Genomic DNA, 16,927 nt, shown 5'->3' with positions numbered 1-16,927 from the left:
GTGACGAATGGGTAACAAGTTGAAAATATTACATTGAGAAATTAATCCCCATTTTATTCTCAGGTTAAATAACCCAGATTATTACTGTTCATTTTTGTTACAAACGGTACTCCATAGGAATGTTAATTTGTGTAATTCAATCAGATTGTTTAAAGCTAATTGTTGACTTGTTATATATAATTATATAAAAGTGTTGTTCTGTTTAATGTTCTGATTGACATTAAAGATTCAGATTTTATCATTAATTAATTAATTAGTTCGGGTAGTGAAGGGTTAACAACCTGCAGCAGACGCACTGAAGGAGGAGAAACCACTCCACGGCTCTGAGCAGCACCGATAACCACCCGGTACCGGTCCGGTACCGCGAACCGCTTCGAAAAAATGGAATTTAAACGGACTGGGCGGAACTGGAATCACCCCGGAACCGTATAAAAGGGCGCGTGGGCTCCACGGTTGTTGTGCTTTTTCTCCATTCGCCTTCTCCGGGTGCGCACGCAGTCCTCCTCAGCGGCGCGTGCCACCTCCTCCGGACTATAAAAGCCGCACAGTTCCTGCTTGTGCTCGCGCCTGCTTTGGATGTGTGCGTTCGGCGAGGAGCGACCGGCAGACCCGTAAGAACAGCAGCAGGCCAGCGCCAGCCGGCAGAGGCAGGCGGGCAGGGAGCTCGCGGACACCCAGCACAGCTAGCAGCGAAAGGTGACTCCTCCGAACCGAGCCAGAGATGGTCACGTCCGCACCGCACAGGATCCTCCTCCTGCTGCTAATGTGGCTCCAGCACTGCGGTTCCGTCCACGGTAAGAGCCCGCTGCGGTTCCCCCGGTTTGCCCGGCGAAACGCTCCGGTGTTCGGGCCGGTAAAGCTAACATTTACACCTGTCTCCGGGCTGCGCCTTCTGGGCTCGTTAGCGGTCTGATCAGCAAACTAACCACATTCTTGGAGCGCAGTTGGTCAGTATTTGTAAGTTTAATTCATTTTGAGTGAATTCCTGGTCTCGTTTGAAGATTTAAGCCCTTAATTTGGTCGCTGAACGTCTGAACCTCCTCGGTTTTTGCGTCAAATCTTGTGATTTCTCCTCAGCCATCATCTCCAACCCCCTCAGCCTCTGACGTTCCTAATTTATTTATTTATTCGTTAAGTGAAAGCCGACATGGGGGCCGAGAAAGGAGCAAACTGCGGATTAACATCGTGGAAATGCGGATTAAACCTGGGAGTATTTTGGAGCTCCGAAGGGAGGGAGCGGATGATTTGGGCCAATCAGCGGCCGCAGGGATCCCAATGAAGGCTCATTACCTGCTGGTTCGGGTTAGGGTTTCTGGTTCGGGTTAGGGTTCGGGTCTGGGTTCAGGTTCGGGTTAGGGTTGGACATTTACGAGCAAACTTTCTGATTTAAGCCTTAAAATCCAGGATGAAAACATTAAATTAGACCCAGAAACCAACAGTAGCAATTAAAGGTTATATTATGGTAAATTGGATAATTATCCACAGCTGTACTCAGAAAACTGGAGATGAAATGGCTTTTTAAAATTAATGTTTGAACTTTAAATTGATTTCATTTTTAAAGATTTTAGTTGATGTACAGATTTATTTGGGAGATTTTCTATTTAAATTTTAATAAAGTTCATAAGATTTGTACTAGAATTTTGACTGGTATTAAACAATTTTTATTATGATTAGGATGATGTACATTGTCTCCTAAGTTTTTATTTATTTATTTATTTATTTATTTATATTATATTTTTTAAACTATCAGGCAGATTTTGTGTATTTCTATCAAATTTTGTTAATGTTTAACTCAAGTTATGCATACATTTCATACATTTTTGTTTCCAATGAGATTTTCTTTTTATATTGCTCTGGCTTTATGCATTTGTCTTTAGATTTTTTTTCTTGAACAGAATACTTCATTCAAATATTCACATTTTCTAAATTTTAGGAATACTTTACTTCAATTATATGATCCATTTAAGCCTCTGCATACACAGCTGATCATTCGCTGGTCTAATTTAAACCACATTTTTTATTTTTGTGTTGTGGAATCTTTAAAGCCATATCATTGATTTGATGTCTGCAGGAAATGCTTTTCCTCTGATTTGCACAGATTCCCACCTACAGCATCGGCTCCACGGTGCCTGATAAGAGCCTCATTCCCCAAAACGAGCCGCTGTCTGTCTCTCTGAGATTCAGATGGACTATTTGACCAAAATGCCACTCAGATTAGTGAGAGGAGAGCAGGAGCAGGCTGGCCTGATTTAAAAAGGATGTTTTATGTTTTTTCTTCTCTCCCCTGCATGGTTTCTGATGCTGAGTGAGACCCAGATCCTCGGCTGTGGGAAGCCGGGCGGGGGGCGTCGGTGTGTGGGGGTTCTTAAAGTGGGCGGAGTGGTGGAGAGCAGCATGCTGCAGCCGTTTGTTACTGGGGAAAACTGCAGCACCATGACCTCCAGTGTGACAGCATTTATAAAGAGCACAATAATGTTCTATTTTTAATGGAGATGATTTGATGCAGCTCAACGCTTGTCTGCTTCCAGCAGTACGTGAAGACGACTGGGTGTCATAAATTTACTATCAATGTCTCTGTAATGATCCACGATGCTCCCGCTTTAGAGAATATTGAATTAAGAGTTTAAAATAAAGTGCAAATACTTGCTGAAGTGTTTAATATGTTGCTGAAATGAACCTTAAAGGCAGAAGACTGTCTAATTTTAGTGTCAGCTAGTAACATTCCCCCAGCCTCTTGTTTTTAGATCCTTCAGCTGTCAGTTTTATAAAATCTGGAGTGACACTGCAGAGACAGCAGAGCTGCTTCATGCAGGTACTGAGGTCTAACTGCTGAGGTGTGTTGATCAGAGGGTGAAGTGTGCAGCGTTCCTGGCAGCTAGTCGATGGGTTGGTGTAGCAGCAGCAGCTCTGTGGGGAGCCGTCCTGAAGGAACAAAAGCAGCAGGATCTACAGTTCATCCACTATGCTTCTTATTTTTACTGTTGCAGCCCTGACATGGACTTTATTGTATACATTTTAACTGTTAAGTCTTGTTGCAGGCTTGAAAGTTAGTAAAACATGCAGAGAAGTATTTAAGGTTCTATGATTTTTGGCATTTCAGGTCTAAACATGTTGTGGTTAAAGATGGAATCATGTTGAGGAGTTTATGTTGAATATTTACCAAAACTAGAAAATTTGCAGTTTGATTTATTAATAAGAGTTGACTATAGGAGAGTGTCTATTTCCTGGTAATTTCTGTTGAAAGTCACAAATTGGTTTGCAATAGGAGTGTGTTTTGAGCCTTGCAGGATCTCTATTTGCTTTGTCAGCATTAAATGTACGTCAGCATTTAGACTCAACATTTCCTTCAGGCTGTTGTTTGGCCAGCCTGGCTGGGCTGTAACTTTTAGGTAAATAAGTTTTAGAACCAGAAGGCGTTGGCTGGGTGGGTTTATGACCGTAGCTGTTTTAAAGCTACAGGAACAGAAAACAGACATGCAGGGGAAACGCAGAGAGAAGTTCATGATTGGGTTAAAGATGGAACAGGAGTCTCTAGAAACCAGAAATGATTCTTTGATGCTCTGAAAAATACTTCTTCGGTTGTGATATGTTGGACAATGTTTAACAAGAATTTTCTGTTCAGTTACTGGCTGAATTTCTTCCATTTTGTGAATTTCCTGAGTTTTTAAAGTTGAATCCCAGTATTAACTGGAGTTAGAAACCACAGCCACCAGTGCCCAACTTTCACCAGCTAAAACACTCAATATACCTCAGTATGTGTCGGTAAACTCAGTGGCAACCATCTTAACTCAACTGCAGAAGCAACATTTACAGTCTGATCTCCAACCAATCAAGCAAAACAAATGTTGCTTCTGGATTTGTTGGTTTGCAAACTGCAGCCAATGGCTCCTCAGCACCAAATGGGGTTTTCTGGCCAATCAAGTCTTTCTAAAGCCTGACCTACTATTGTTTTAAGTTATTGAGCAATGTGCTGGAAAAATGTCTCTGATACACAAGACTTTACTCAAGTTTGTTAAATATTTAGTTTTGTTTTTAAATATTTGAAATGCTATCAAATTGATGTGACATTTTCACTCTACACTGTTTTATTTTTAATCTTTTGAGTGAGCCTTTTGCAATAATTAATCACATGAGGAACTCTAATTATATTTCGAAGGGGAATTTTGTTTTTATGGCCTTGGTTGCGTTTGGCTTTCTGTTTTTAGAAGTTTAATTTTTAGATATTGAAAGTTGTTTTTAAAATCCTGTTGTATCTTCATATAACAGCTAAACATCTTTCTGTCTGCGGCGCCATCCGTTCCACGCTGAGACCCAAAGCTGTTCCGGTTTCGAGCCGATCCGGGTTCTGCTGACCCACTTTGTTTTCCATCATGGCTGCATTTTTGCTTCTTCTGGAGTGAAGGTTTCATTTAAACCTCTGAGAACCGGCAGGAGGGCTCCATTTCCCCACCTGGACGGCTGCAGCGTGGCGCCAGCCTCAAGGTCGGGGTTATTTTAGGAACATGTTCCGATGTCAGCTGCAGCAAACCTGGCCACAGCGCCGACCTTCAGCCTGGAAACGTTGGTTTCATTCCTGTTGGAGCAGGAAGTGACAAAATGCTTCTGTTTAAATTATTGAACCTGCAGCAGATGCAGCTGGAGCAAACTACAGAAACACTTAACCTCAGGATTAATCGTTCCTTCGGGTCAATTCAGGACGGCTCAAGTTGGATCTGATGTCAAAATAAAATGCATTAGACTAGAAAAGCAGAATTTTTTTGTTCTCCTTCACCTTTTTGGTTTCGTGTTTGGTTAATGATTGAATATTTGTCACAGTAGGTTTGATTTTAACAAATTCAGAACCTGCTAAAGTTAAGTGTTTAAACCTATAAATTTGTTTGTCTCTCCAGGTACGAAGACTGAATGTGAAGCCAACCAGTTCCAGTGTGGGAACGGCCGCTGCATCCCGTCCGTGTGGCAATGCGACGGCGATGAGGATTGCACCGACGGCAGCGACGAGAACTCCTGTGGTGAGGAGGAACGACCCGCTTTACCAGAACACAAACGCAGCACCGTCTGGATCAATGGCGTTTCAGTTTAGCTCATTTCAGTAACGAGGCAGTGCAACGTAAAGTTACAGAAACGTAGTCAACACACAGAATGGGCTTCACTTCACAAGACTTTTACCTTCCACTCAACTTTCCACTTGGATGCAGCAATCTGATCTGCTAATTTCACCTTTTTTGACTCATTTAACATACCAATGAACAGCAGTTTATTCTGTTGTGCAGATAAAATCTCTAACACGTTTGATCTTTTTTGCGTGTATAAATTTGCTTGACTAGGCCTGCAGTTCTGCCTCAACCTGCTTTTTCTGTAGCGTTTCTGAGCAGAACTGTTTGAAGTGGAAAAAAAAAACTGTGTGAAAGATGCATGAAGTCCTGAAAGCTGCTGCATATTGATGTCAAACGGCTTCAATAAATCAGAGCTAATCTGTTTACCGTTCAGATTCTGAGCCGTTCTGTCGCTTCAGAAGCAGGAAGGTGGCGCTTTGAGAGTCGAGGCACAGCGGAGCTAAATCTGGATCCAATATGTTCAACTATCTGGGTCATTTGATAAAACACAGCAAGGAAAGAATAAGAGGGGGATGGGATGTTTAAATCCTTTATGGACAGGAAATGAAACATTGTGATTTGAACTCTTAATTATGTCAAATGTTTTTCAGCAAAAAATAAACAAGTTTTCACAAAAACATTAAATATGCAGGGAAGCAAAAGAAGAAAACGTGCTAACTGCACGTAGCGACATTTAGCTGGGAACATGTTGGGCTTAATGATCTCCAAATTTTCTACTCCACATTCTGCAGTGCAGGAAGTGGGAAACAAATCAACCAAATGTTGCAACAGCATCAAAATCCTGAGATTTTAATGTTCAAGACTTTCTGTCATCAGCACCAGATGGTCCAAACTAAAGATGCAGGACTAGTTTCTGATGCTGGCTGTGTAACCAAACAGAATTTATTCTCTTTTAGTTAAGAAGACGTGTGCGGATGTGGACTTTGTGTGCCGCAGCGGTCAGTGCATCCCGAAGCGCTGGCACTGCGACGGCGAGCCGGACTGCGAGGACGGATCCGACGAGAGCGTAGAAGTCTGCCGTAAGTTCTCCCACAATGCAACTTGTTGGCCGGGTTTCAATCAGCAAAGACATTTATTAAACTCTGAAGCTGTAGGGGAAAGTTAATCCTGCCAAGTAATTTTTTCTAGCTTAATTTTAATCAGAAGTAACGGATTGTTTCTTGCTTTGAGTTTGGATCAGTTTCCTGCTGATACCTGATCCAGTCCTGCTCCGTCATGTTTAGTGCAGCAGCTGTTTGGATGGTCTGAAGGTCATGATGGGGTCGTTTTCAGGTCCAGTCATGTTCTGTCGGAGCTGCTGCTGCTGAGGTCTGACCAGCTGTCGCCTTCAGCCAGCAGCTGAAAGAGTCCGACTTTAATTTTAACCCGCTGACTCCTCCTCATTCCTGGTTTCTCTCTCAAACTGATAAAACTTTACAGCTTCAGTGAAGTTGCTTTTTTATTCTTAATGTTTTGCTCTGCAGCTTTAAATGTGATGCAAGAGTTTCTAAACTTAAAGCTAAATGATTTACAATATTTCTAGAAGGTGATGAGTTAATTGAATTATTTGTTATAATTTCACCTGTTTATGTTCAGATTTGACTTTTCCTAATGCATAATTAACTCGACTCATAAATGACTAATTTTAATAAAATGCAGCATTTTGAAAACTATTGGATATGATTTAATGGGACAAATCTGCTTTAATTGATTTTAATTAGTTCATAACTTTTTGATCCTGTTTCGTTCTGTGTTTTTGACATTTTAATCTAATTGGCTTTAACAATACTTTTTGAATGTACTAATTGGTGAATTAAGAAAAAGTAAAGCTATACATGTTTTTATTCTTGTTGCTGCACCGTATCAAGTAGATACAATGTCTAATTCAAGCTGACATATTTTCATTTCTTTAGCGTTTCGGTTGGACTGCGATGCTCCTTGTCATTTCAGACCAAATATTTTGTCATGTTTCTATAACGTCTTGCTCTGGCGCTGGTTTCTCTGTGGTTTGGTTTTAATCGCCATCATCGCTGTATTCCTCTCTGTCTGCAGACATGCGGACGTGTCGCGTTAACGAGTTCAGCTGCGGCCCAGGAACCACACTTTGCATCCCCATCTTCTGGAAATGCGACGGAGAAAAGGACTGCGACAAAGGAGAGGACGAAGTCAACTGTGGTGGGTGGAAGCTGCTTTCCTTCCTGTTTTCTCCCCTCAACACCTCAGTAATTATTTGACCTTTTGAATCAGTCGTTTCTCTGTTGAGCTGAACGTCTAGCAGCTGCAATCAGCAGCAACGTGTCGACTTTTAGATGATTTATGATCCAAGTACTGCAGAAAAACCTGAAGATGAGGCTTTCATAGCAGTCCAATGTTTTCTCCTGGGACTTTGAGAAACAAAAAGTCTGAAGTGCTTTACAGTAATAATCAATACTTCATATAGATTGAGAAGGTAATTATTTGTAACTCCAGCTGCATTAAATGTTAGCTAACAGAAGCTAACATTTAATGTTGCATCCAGACTGGATTGATTGTCTTATGAGCTCTGAGTTGTGCGCAATTCATGAATAAACCTGACTGAGTGATTTTTACCTGAAATAGTTTTTTCTAAGACAATACATGCCACACTTTTCTAACTTGTAGTTGCATTGTTAAAGCATGCATTGTTTTCTCTCAACTTCACAATTAAGTGGCACTTTGTTTTAACTTATTGCAGAAACTTCATGAAAATTTGTCATACGGTGAAAGTTAGGAGTTCAAATCGTTCTCTCAACCTGGTGAGAAACATCCTGCGCTTGCAGTGATTTGGGTTTGTACTGCAGTTCAGCCACGCCTCCTGTCTTATTGATGAAGCGGTTGAGGAAAACTCCAGATATCTCTGCAGAGGCTCTTGGGTTCCCTGAAGCGTGATCAGCTGGTATTGATTATGAGATGCTGAGCTGCAGAAACCTGCTTGGCTCAGTTCACAACTGCAGCTTCTGCCTCAGTGGACGTGGAACAGCAGAGTGGATCAGACCTCGTTCAGTTAAACTCAGAACCTGAAGTAAACACTCGGACTCCCCCCAGGTAACATCACCTGCGCTCTGAACGAGTTCACCTGCGCCAGCGGCCGCTGCATCTCCAAGAACTTTGTGTGCAACGGCGAGGACGACTGCGGCGACGGCTCAGACGAGGTGGGCTGCGCGCCGTCTTCCTGCGCTCCCAGTGAGTTCCAGTGTGGAAACGCGTCCTGCATCCCGGCCAGCTGGGTGTGTGACGACGACGTCGACTGCCAGGTGAGAGGAAACGGAAATGAGGTGAACCATTAGGACTGAAGTACTTTAATTCTGAGGAATTTAGTTTCTCATGAGAAATGAGACGGTTGTCTCAAAATATGATTTAAAATGAAGAATTCTGCAACAGAATGATGCTTTTTATTTAAAATATGCATGTGGAAAATTTCTATCTTTGTCAATAATCACACATTAATACAAACCCTTCAAATAAGCTGCAAAGTCTATATTTGATGCTACTTAAAAATAAAAACCTAACAATTGTTTTAAACCCGATTTAATTTCCAATTTTCATTTTCCTTCAGCAAACTTAAATGATGCATAAAATAAAATGGCTTATTTCAATAATTCTGTGAGTTGAGATGAATAGAAGCTGGAAAACACGTTGGTATTAGACTAACTCTGGAAACCTGATGTGTGGATTGGTGTGAAAAATCCAGATTTGTTCAATCTGCTCGTAAATAATTTTAAAAAGCTGCAAACTTGCTAAATTCTTACAATGCAGTAATCAGGACATTTAATGTACATTTATTCATCTGCAAATTTTATGTTGTAGAAAAACAAAATTCAATCTAGAAAACTGTACAGTATGAATGAAGTGTGCAACTTTCATTAATTCACATCTATACATTTAATCATAATTAGGATTCATGGGATGCATCAAAGCTCTAGCAAAAAAAAGTTCTGATTTTAGCTGGAATATTGGCATCTGAGTAAAATATTCTCATTTTAAAGTGTTTGCTGTGTTTCTGTAGGACCAGTCAGACGAAGCTCCGGCTCGTTGCGGCCGCCACCCGACGCCGCCCGCCAAGTGTTTGCCCAGCGAGATGCAGTGCAGCTCTGGAGAATGCATCCATAAAAAATGGAGATGTGACGGCGACCCCGACTGCAAGGACGGCAGCGACGAGGCGAACTGTCGTACGTTACGCTGTCCAAACCACTCCCAGCTTCTGCTTCATTTCTCAGATTTTCTTTAACAGAAAGTGATGGAGGTTTTGTTTGCAGCTGTGCGGAGTTGTGGGCCGGATCAGTTCAAATGCGACGATGGAAGCTGCATCCTGGGAAGCAGACAGTGTAACGGCATCAGAGACTGCGGCGACGGCTCAGATGAAATCAACTGCAGGAACGGTAAGACTTTACTCTGGTTTTAGAATCCAACGTCTTCATGCTAGGTCTTAGCATTGAAGTGAATTTCTTCATATTGGATTAGTGATAATCTGGATTAATTTGCTGTTTTTCAGTGACTCAGTGTAACGGGCCAGAGAAGTTCAAGTGTCGCAGCGGAGAATGCATCGACATGAGCAAAGTGTGCAACAAGATCAGAGACTGTCCAGACTGGAGCGACGAGCCCATCAAAGAGTGCAGTGAGTTTGATTTAAATATGGAAAAATTATGATAACTATGAATGAACATCTGCAGCTTCTGTGGTGTTTATGGGGTTTTAATGATCCTGAAAGGATGAAATGAGTTAAAATTAAAGTATCTCTTTATTAACCTGCACAATAGTGTTTGATCTTCCTTTAAATGTTTGTTACATTTTATAGCATAATCCAGTAACTGTTACTAAAATACAAATGCTATATTCATCAAACAAGACTTAAAATAAATTTTACTTCCAGATTTAACACCTTGAAATTGGGCCTCTGTCTCTTTAAGAGCTCCTGCTTTTTGAAACTGACTTCAGGAAGTCATCACAGCATGGCCGCTCTAATTATAGTAGCTCCTATAATAAACTCAGCTGTTCCACCAGATGTTTGCCAAATGCTGCTTGCTAGTCTGAAGGAGTTGTCAGAGGCTTGTCAACTTCTGAAAGCAAATCTGTGTGAAGCACTAGTTTACGTTTTTGTAGAAACATTATTATTTTAGATCATTAACCCAGCATTATATTCATTATATTGTGATTTTCAATTTAAAGTATTCTCTTCCTCTGCTGAAATGTATAAACTTACTTTGAAGCCTTTTCTTCCTGTGTTTCCATGTGAAACAGTTAACGGTGTTTCTCAGACCTTATCAACCGGAATACTCACTACTGGAGTCCAACTGTGACTGTCTCTACTGCCTTCCCTTATCTTTTAATAAAAAGCCCTAACAAAGGTCTCCAGAGCGCTTGGTGAAAGGCTTGAAGCAGCAGTTTGCTGGTTTCTCTCCTTTTGCAAAAGCTTTCATAAAATTCACTTTGTTTTATGTAGATTCATAAATACCCATCAACGCCTTTTTTGCTGCTCCTACTATAAACTGTGGCATTTGTTCTTGTCACAGATGTAAACGAGTGTCTCCTGAACAACGGCGGCTGCTCCCACATCTGCAAAGACATGGTGATCGGCTTTGAATGCGACTGCACACCTGGGCTGCAGCTCATCGACCACAAGACCTGTGGAGGTACAACCCACTGATCACCAGACGAGTTTAGGAAGGAACTTTAAGTTGTGCTGCAAAGAAGAAATCAGGCTGAAAATTGACTAATTTAATTTCAATTAAAGTCCTGATCCCTAGAAGAATGTCTGACGCTGCAGGATTCATGTTCTGATTGTCGTTCAGCTTTAAAGCAGAAATCCTGCAGGTCGTTTTCTGACACTCTGGCTTCTGTCTGTAAATCCTCATCCTTCCTGGAATAAACTTCTCCAGTCACTCAAGTGTTTAATTTCCTCCCAAATGTACAACCAGCTGTAAACTGAATGCTAGAATATTTAAAAGCTGGTCAGAAACATAACTGAGATTAGAGGTTTAAATGTCTTGTTTGCTAAATTTATTAGAAAACTTGATTTTTAAGGTGGTTGTGCAGCTTTTCACTCCTAATCGCGTCTCTTCCTCTCTTGATGCAGACGTCAACGAGTGCATGAATCCTGGTATTTGCAGTCAGATCTGCGTCAACCTGAAGGGAGGCTATAAGTGTGAATGCCACAACGGCTACCAGATGGATCCGGCTACCGGCGTCTGCAAGGCTGTTGGTGAGGATCAGGAACTTTTAGTTTTAGATGTTTTCACCTTTACTGGTTTTTACAAACTTCTTTTTCTCCATGTTCAGGTAAGGAGCCGTGCCTGATCTTCACCAACCGCCGTGATATTCGCCGTCTGGGTCTGGAGAGGAAGGAGTACACGCAGATCGTGGAGCAGCAGAGAAACGCCGCGGCTCTGGATGCTGACTTTAACCAGCAGACCATCTTCTGGGCCGACCTGGGTCAGAGGGCCATATACAGGTAGACTCAGGCTTTACAAACATCAGCTGGATTTTACTTTCCTCAACTTTGTCTCAATATAACCATCTTTAAATATCTGAAGCTTTTTTTATTTCTTTTTTTCTTCAAATATGCATTTTGTAGCTTTAATGTTAAATTTTGCCATGAAAAGATGAGATGCAGGTTGAATAGGAGTAAAAATATCTGATTATCTTCACTTCAGGTTGCAGTGATATTTCTCAGACTGTGCAGGAAAATGAAACGTTTTGGCTCATTTGCTGTATTGTCTTTAAAATCACTTTCAGTTTTAACTAATAAATCTGAACTGTAAATCATTTAAAATGAAGGTGAGCGTTTCCTTTTCTCTCAGCACCGTCCTGGACAAGCGAGGAGACGTTGGCGTCCACAAGAAGGTGATCGACAACGTCCAGACTCCTCTGGGGATCGCCGTCGACTGGGTCTACAAGAACCTGTACTGGTCCGACCTGGGAACCAAAACCATTTCTGTGGCAAACTTCAACGGAACCAAACGGAAGGTTCTGTTCAACACGGGCCTGAGAGAACCCGCCTCCATCGCCGTGGATCCTTTGTCTGGGTGGGTGGAAACGGTTTGGGTTTTTCCTCTGGCAGAACTCTGATCTGCTGACCGGACGTTTTCTGTACTGGTCTCAGGTTTCTGTACTGGTCTGACTGGGGAGAGCCGGCCAAGATCGAGAAGTCTGGTATGAACGGAGCGGACCGGCAGGTTCTGGTGGCGACTGACATCCAGTGGCCAAACGGGATCACACTGGGTAGGAATGAGGCAAAACTCCTCCAAAATAAAAGCCTTCAGCTGAAACTATAAAAATCTGTTTTATGGTGGAATATTTAGATCTGAAGCTGTTTCTGAAAACTGTTTTTGATCTTTTTGTGTCTTCAGATCTGATCAAAGGCCGGCTGTATTGGGTCGACTCCAAGCTGCACATGCTCAGTAGCGTCGATCTGAACGGAGACAACAGGAACAAAGTGCTGCAGTCTGCAGACTTCCTGGCTCATCCATTCGCTCTCACCGTGTTCGAGGTTCGTTTGGCCTTCAGCCTTCATTCATTTAGATTTACTGAAGAAATGCTGTTGCATTTTAATAAAGTTTATTTGTTTAGCACATTTCAGCAAATTCAAAACTCTTCATATCATAAAACATAACAGTAAAATACAAAGTTTTAAGCAATAAAAGGTTTAAAGAATTATTTCTAATGGTACAAAAGATTTAGTCAAATGAAAACCTGTAAAAAAAATATATATATATATATTACCATTGATCAGAATAATTGCTTACTGAAATAATCAGTTGCAGCTCTGTATGAAAGTCGGCCATGTTTGGTTCTGTTGGCAGGATCGGGTTTTCTGGACGGACGGTGAAAACAAAGCCATCTTCGGCGCCAACAAGTTCTCTGGTTCTGATGTCGTCACGCTCGCCAGCAACCTGAACGACCCTCAGGACGTCATCGTCTACCATGAGCTGATCCAGCTGGCTGGTGAGGGGTCAAAGGTCACCCAGTTTAACCCAGAACTGGTGTGGAACAAGTTCTCCAGCTTGATTTGGGCTTCAGTTACTCAGTGATTCATGTTGTGTTTTTCTGCAGGTACCAACTGGTGCACAGAGAAAAGTGAAAATGGCGGCTGCAGCTTCTTGTGTCTTCCTGCTCCTCAGATCAACAAACATTCCCCCAAGTACAGCTGCGTGTGTCCTGCAGGCCAGGAGCTGGCAGCAGACGGCCAGCGCTGCAGACCCGGTGAGCTCTGCACAGAAATGCAAACACTGATTCTGCTGCTGCAGCTTTTCAACATCAACCTCTTTCCACTGCTGAAGTCTTTTTGTTTTCAATATAGTAAGAACCACTCGCCTGTTTTTAAGGCTTCTAGAGGAGAAAAGGAAGCGGCGTCTTGAATTTTAAGTTGTGGGTAAATGTCTGCAGTGGTCCAGTTTGAAGCGGCTCCAGGATTGTTTGCAACAATTAGCGGTTGCAGGAGTGAAGGCAGAGCAGCGGCGCTGGCCTTTCCCTCCTGCTGGACGACCGGTTGCTTAGAGACTCGCTTTGTTTTTCCCTGCGGCTTCGCTCCTTTCACAGATTAGCCTTTTCAAACCCAACAGAAACCTGACAGCTGAATCCGCAGCACTAATTGGACTCTGGTTCCAGCCGGGACTCGCGGATCGCTGGACCGTCTTCATGACGGCGCTCAGAACAAACTGCAGGAAACGCTGAGAATCTGTGGAGGATTAAGAGTTTTAACTGAGTATAAAACATGCTGAGGTTGTCTGTTCAAAAAACCCAACAGAACAGGGGGAATCCATATCTTTCAGACATCGAACCTTAAAAACTAAATTTTATCACCCAGCTCGACTGCATCCTTGATCTTCTGAGTTTGCTTCCATTTCCCCTTTAGTTTCTGGTTGTTCCACATTTCGTTGAAGTATTTACCCTAAACTTGGTCAATTTTAGTTCTTTATATTGGGAAGCTTATTTAAATCCCATTGGAGGTTTAGCATGGACTGAAGCTCTCTGCTGAACCTCTGTTGGTTGCAGTGAAAATGGGTGCCTGTCCCTTTAAGACTAATTCCTGCCCGTCCAGCCCATTTTCCAGCTGGGCCGACCGGGAACTGTAGAGCTTTGTGAGGCTGCTGCTCCAGCCGACTAATCCAGTTAGAAACAAAAAGTGAACAGAAGCTCAACTCACAGCGACAAACGACTGTTTTATTGTTCACGCCGTTACAGATCAGTGGAGGTTTTTCTCCAGTTGGAGCTGAATCATAGACGTTTCAGTTTCTCATTGCTTACAATGAGAAACTTGAAGTCCCATAATGCTTTGAGTGGGCAGATTTGTTTACATTTCATGAAGAAAGTTTTTTATTTTCCTCTTCACAGAAGACTGATCAGAACCGAGAAACTCAAAGCTCATCAGAAATGTCAGCAGCTTCTTGATATTTGTGATAATTCACAGGAATATGATTATTACTGATTGTTTTCAGAGCCTAATAATATGCTATATGTGGCATTATCTAACAAAATGGACCCTGCAATTTGTTCTACATTAGGAATCCAGATTTGGCTGCAGAACTCAAATAGAAGTTTATGCACACAGTGACGACGCCTCTGATCCTTGTGCATAAGACCAAAGGATCCAGTATAGTCAATAAATTACTATAAATAACCTTCATCACAAAAGTGACATCAGATTTTAGTTTTATTTTGTCTTTGGCAAAAGACCACAAGCCATTTCTCCCGTTAGCACTAAACTAGCTAGCATTTGTTTCACTGTATTTACCCAGAATGCCCTACGCTGTAGTTCACTTCCTGCTTTAGGAACAATCTGTGGTTCGTTCATATGCATTCAAACTGCACCAGCCTTCACTTCAACCAAACAGGCCGATGTTTGTAGGTGGACCAGAGTTCAGTTCCACATTCACACCTCCCCACATGAACTGGCCTTTCCAGGCAAAAGGACCAGACTTCCCAGTGTGAGTCGTTTATTACAGGATGGTGAAACCATTCATGCAGATTGCAGCGACTCTCCCATCCTCTTGATTTGCATCAGATAAACCAGTTTACTCTCCAGAGATCTGGTCTACATTCAAAGAGAACTCAGAAATGGGACGACCTTGAATGCTTAAGGTTTGTTGTTGCTCTTCTAGTGACAGACTCTTCCTGTGAGGACGGTAGTGAAGCTGTAACGCAGCCTAAAGGTAAAACCTAACGCCGTCATCTCAGCATGCTGGGCTCTCAAATCAAGTAGCTTCCAGTTTTTCTCCTTTTTCTGAATTAACCTTCTCTTCTGCTTTAACTGAAACTTCTGCTGCTTTGGTCCTGATCTGAACTAAGAGCTGAAATTAACCTGTAATTCCTCAAATCTTCTAATCCAGCTGATTATAAATGTTCAGTTGGATCATTTCAAACTGGAAACTCTTGGAAGAACTTAAATTCCCTGTTTTTTTTTTACTGAAGTAATTTTGATCTTAATCAGAAACATGAGGAATCCCTGTGACTTGTTGCTAAATGCTGAACAATCCATGTGACATTCAGTCATCACCTCTCTGCTGCTGGAAGAGTTTAAAGCTCTGACAAATTAATCTAGTACAGGAGCGCCATCTAGTGGTAGAAAATGGGAAATACACATGCAATATTTGGCTCAAACAAAACCTACATTCTTGCCTGACTGTAGTTTACAAACCTCAAAACCTGCTGGAAGATTTTTAGTTTTGCTATTGGAACCTTTTTTTACCCCCCTATTCTGCATTTGTAAAGATTAATGCAGGAATTTCGCTGAAGCTCGTTTTGATTGAGAGCTTTAGATTTACACCAAGCTGATATTTGGCAAATATTTTCTGCTTCAGAAAATGAGCCTTTATAAAAACCCTCCAAATGAAACATCCCAGCAGGTTTTACTGCTGTTTGCACTGTACAATGGCTGCTGGAAAAGACTACAGGAATCTAGAAACCATTTGCTGCTTGTTTGTGCAGGAGGCTCCACTTCTACTTTTCAAAGCTATACAATTGTACAGTGGTGAATCTGTTTATATTTTATTTTGGAATTGATAACAAGAAGTCTTAAACGGCTAATTCTGAACTAAGCAGACTTGAACATTATCTAAGAATGAGTTTTGTGCAGGTTTTGTGTAGACCATGACCCTATCCTAAACTCTTTTAAGGTTTATGGAAGTTACTGATTTTGTCGTCTCTTCCAGAAGCCAATGTGAGCACATCTATCAGGTGACTCCAGCCTGCTCTGCTGCCTGGGCCATCCTACCTGTCTGTAAGTGCCTCTGCCTCCTCCTCTAAGGTCAAACATGAGGTCAGAAATCTGTTTCCCAGCAGCCTGTGTCTCTGCTGCAGTGCTGCTGGCGGCCGGAGCGGGCGCCTACCTGATGTGGAGGAACTGGCAGCTGAAGAACCAGAAGAGCATGAACTTTGACAACCAGTCTACCTGAAAACCACAGAAGAAGACCTCAACATCGACATCACCCGCCACGGCGCCAACGTGGCCATACCTACCCAGCGGTGAGTTTAATTTTTTAAAATGAGATTTTGGAAATCTTCAAGTCAATATTTGTGATGTGGTTGAAAATGCTGCCATTTCCTCTCAGTTACATAAAATCCCATCTTTTCCTTCCTCTGTTTCTGTTCAGATTTCCATAGTGAGCACAGACGATGATTTATCCTGATCGTTCTCAGGATTTTGGTTTTTTTATTTCTTCTCCTTGCGGAAACCTCCTCCGTGTTACGGATGCCAACGGTTCGCCGTAATGGCGGACCTTACAGTTCAACCACATGCCTTCAGAAGTGCATTAAGTCCTGATCTGTGGTGAAGAGGAAATGTTATTTATTATGTGAATACTTCCATGAGTTTTCCACAT

The 16,927-nt window shown here is 42.0% G+C and overlaps 1 protein-coding gene across 1 annotated transcript; it reads left to right on the top strand.

The window, feature by feature from the left end:
• Positions 1-309: 309 nt before the first annotated feature.
• On the top strand, positions 310-16,501 carry LOC129353070 (very low-density lipoprotein receptor-like). The gene is made up of 18 exons (XM_055022272.1): positions 310-794; positions 4,890-5,009; positions 6,011-6,133; positions 7,146-7,268; positions 8,157-8,365; positions 9,118-9,280; positions 9,368-9,490; positions 9,604-9,726; positions 10,622-10,741; positions 11,185-11,310; positions 11,388-11,559; positions 11,909-12,133; positions 12,211-12,329; positions 12,458-12,597; positions 12,911-13,052; positions 13,161-13,310; positions 15,209-15,259; positions 16,407-16,501. Exons 1-18 carry the CDS (start codon positions 722-724, stop codon positions 16,499-16,501), a joined length of 2,397 nt encoding a protein of 798 aa, XP_054878247.1. The 5' UTR covers positions 310-721.
• The last annotated feature ends 426 nt before the right edge of the window (positions 16,502-16,927 follow it).

The sequence above is a fragment of the Poeciliopsis prolifica genome, unplaced genomic scaffold (assembly GCF_027474105.1).
Source record: "Poeciliopsis prolifica strain line A6 unplaced genomic scaffold, Auburn_PproV2 SCAFFOLD083, whole genome shotgun sequence".
In the NCBI taxonomy this organism is placed as follows: domain Eukaryota; kingdom Metazoa; phylum Chordata; class Actinopteri; order Cyprinodontiformes; family Poeciliidae; genus Poeciliopsis; species Poeciliopsis prolifica.
This window is presented reverse-complemented; position numbering and strand designations above follow the sequence as displayed.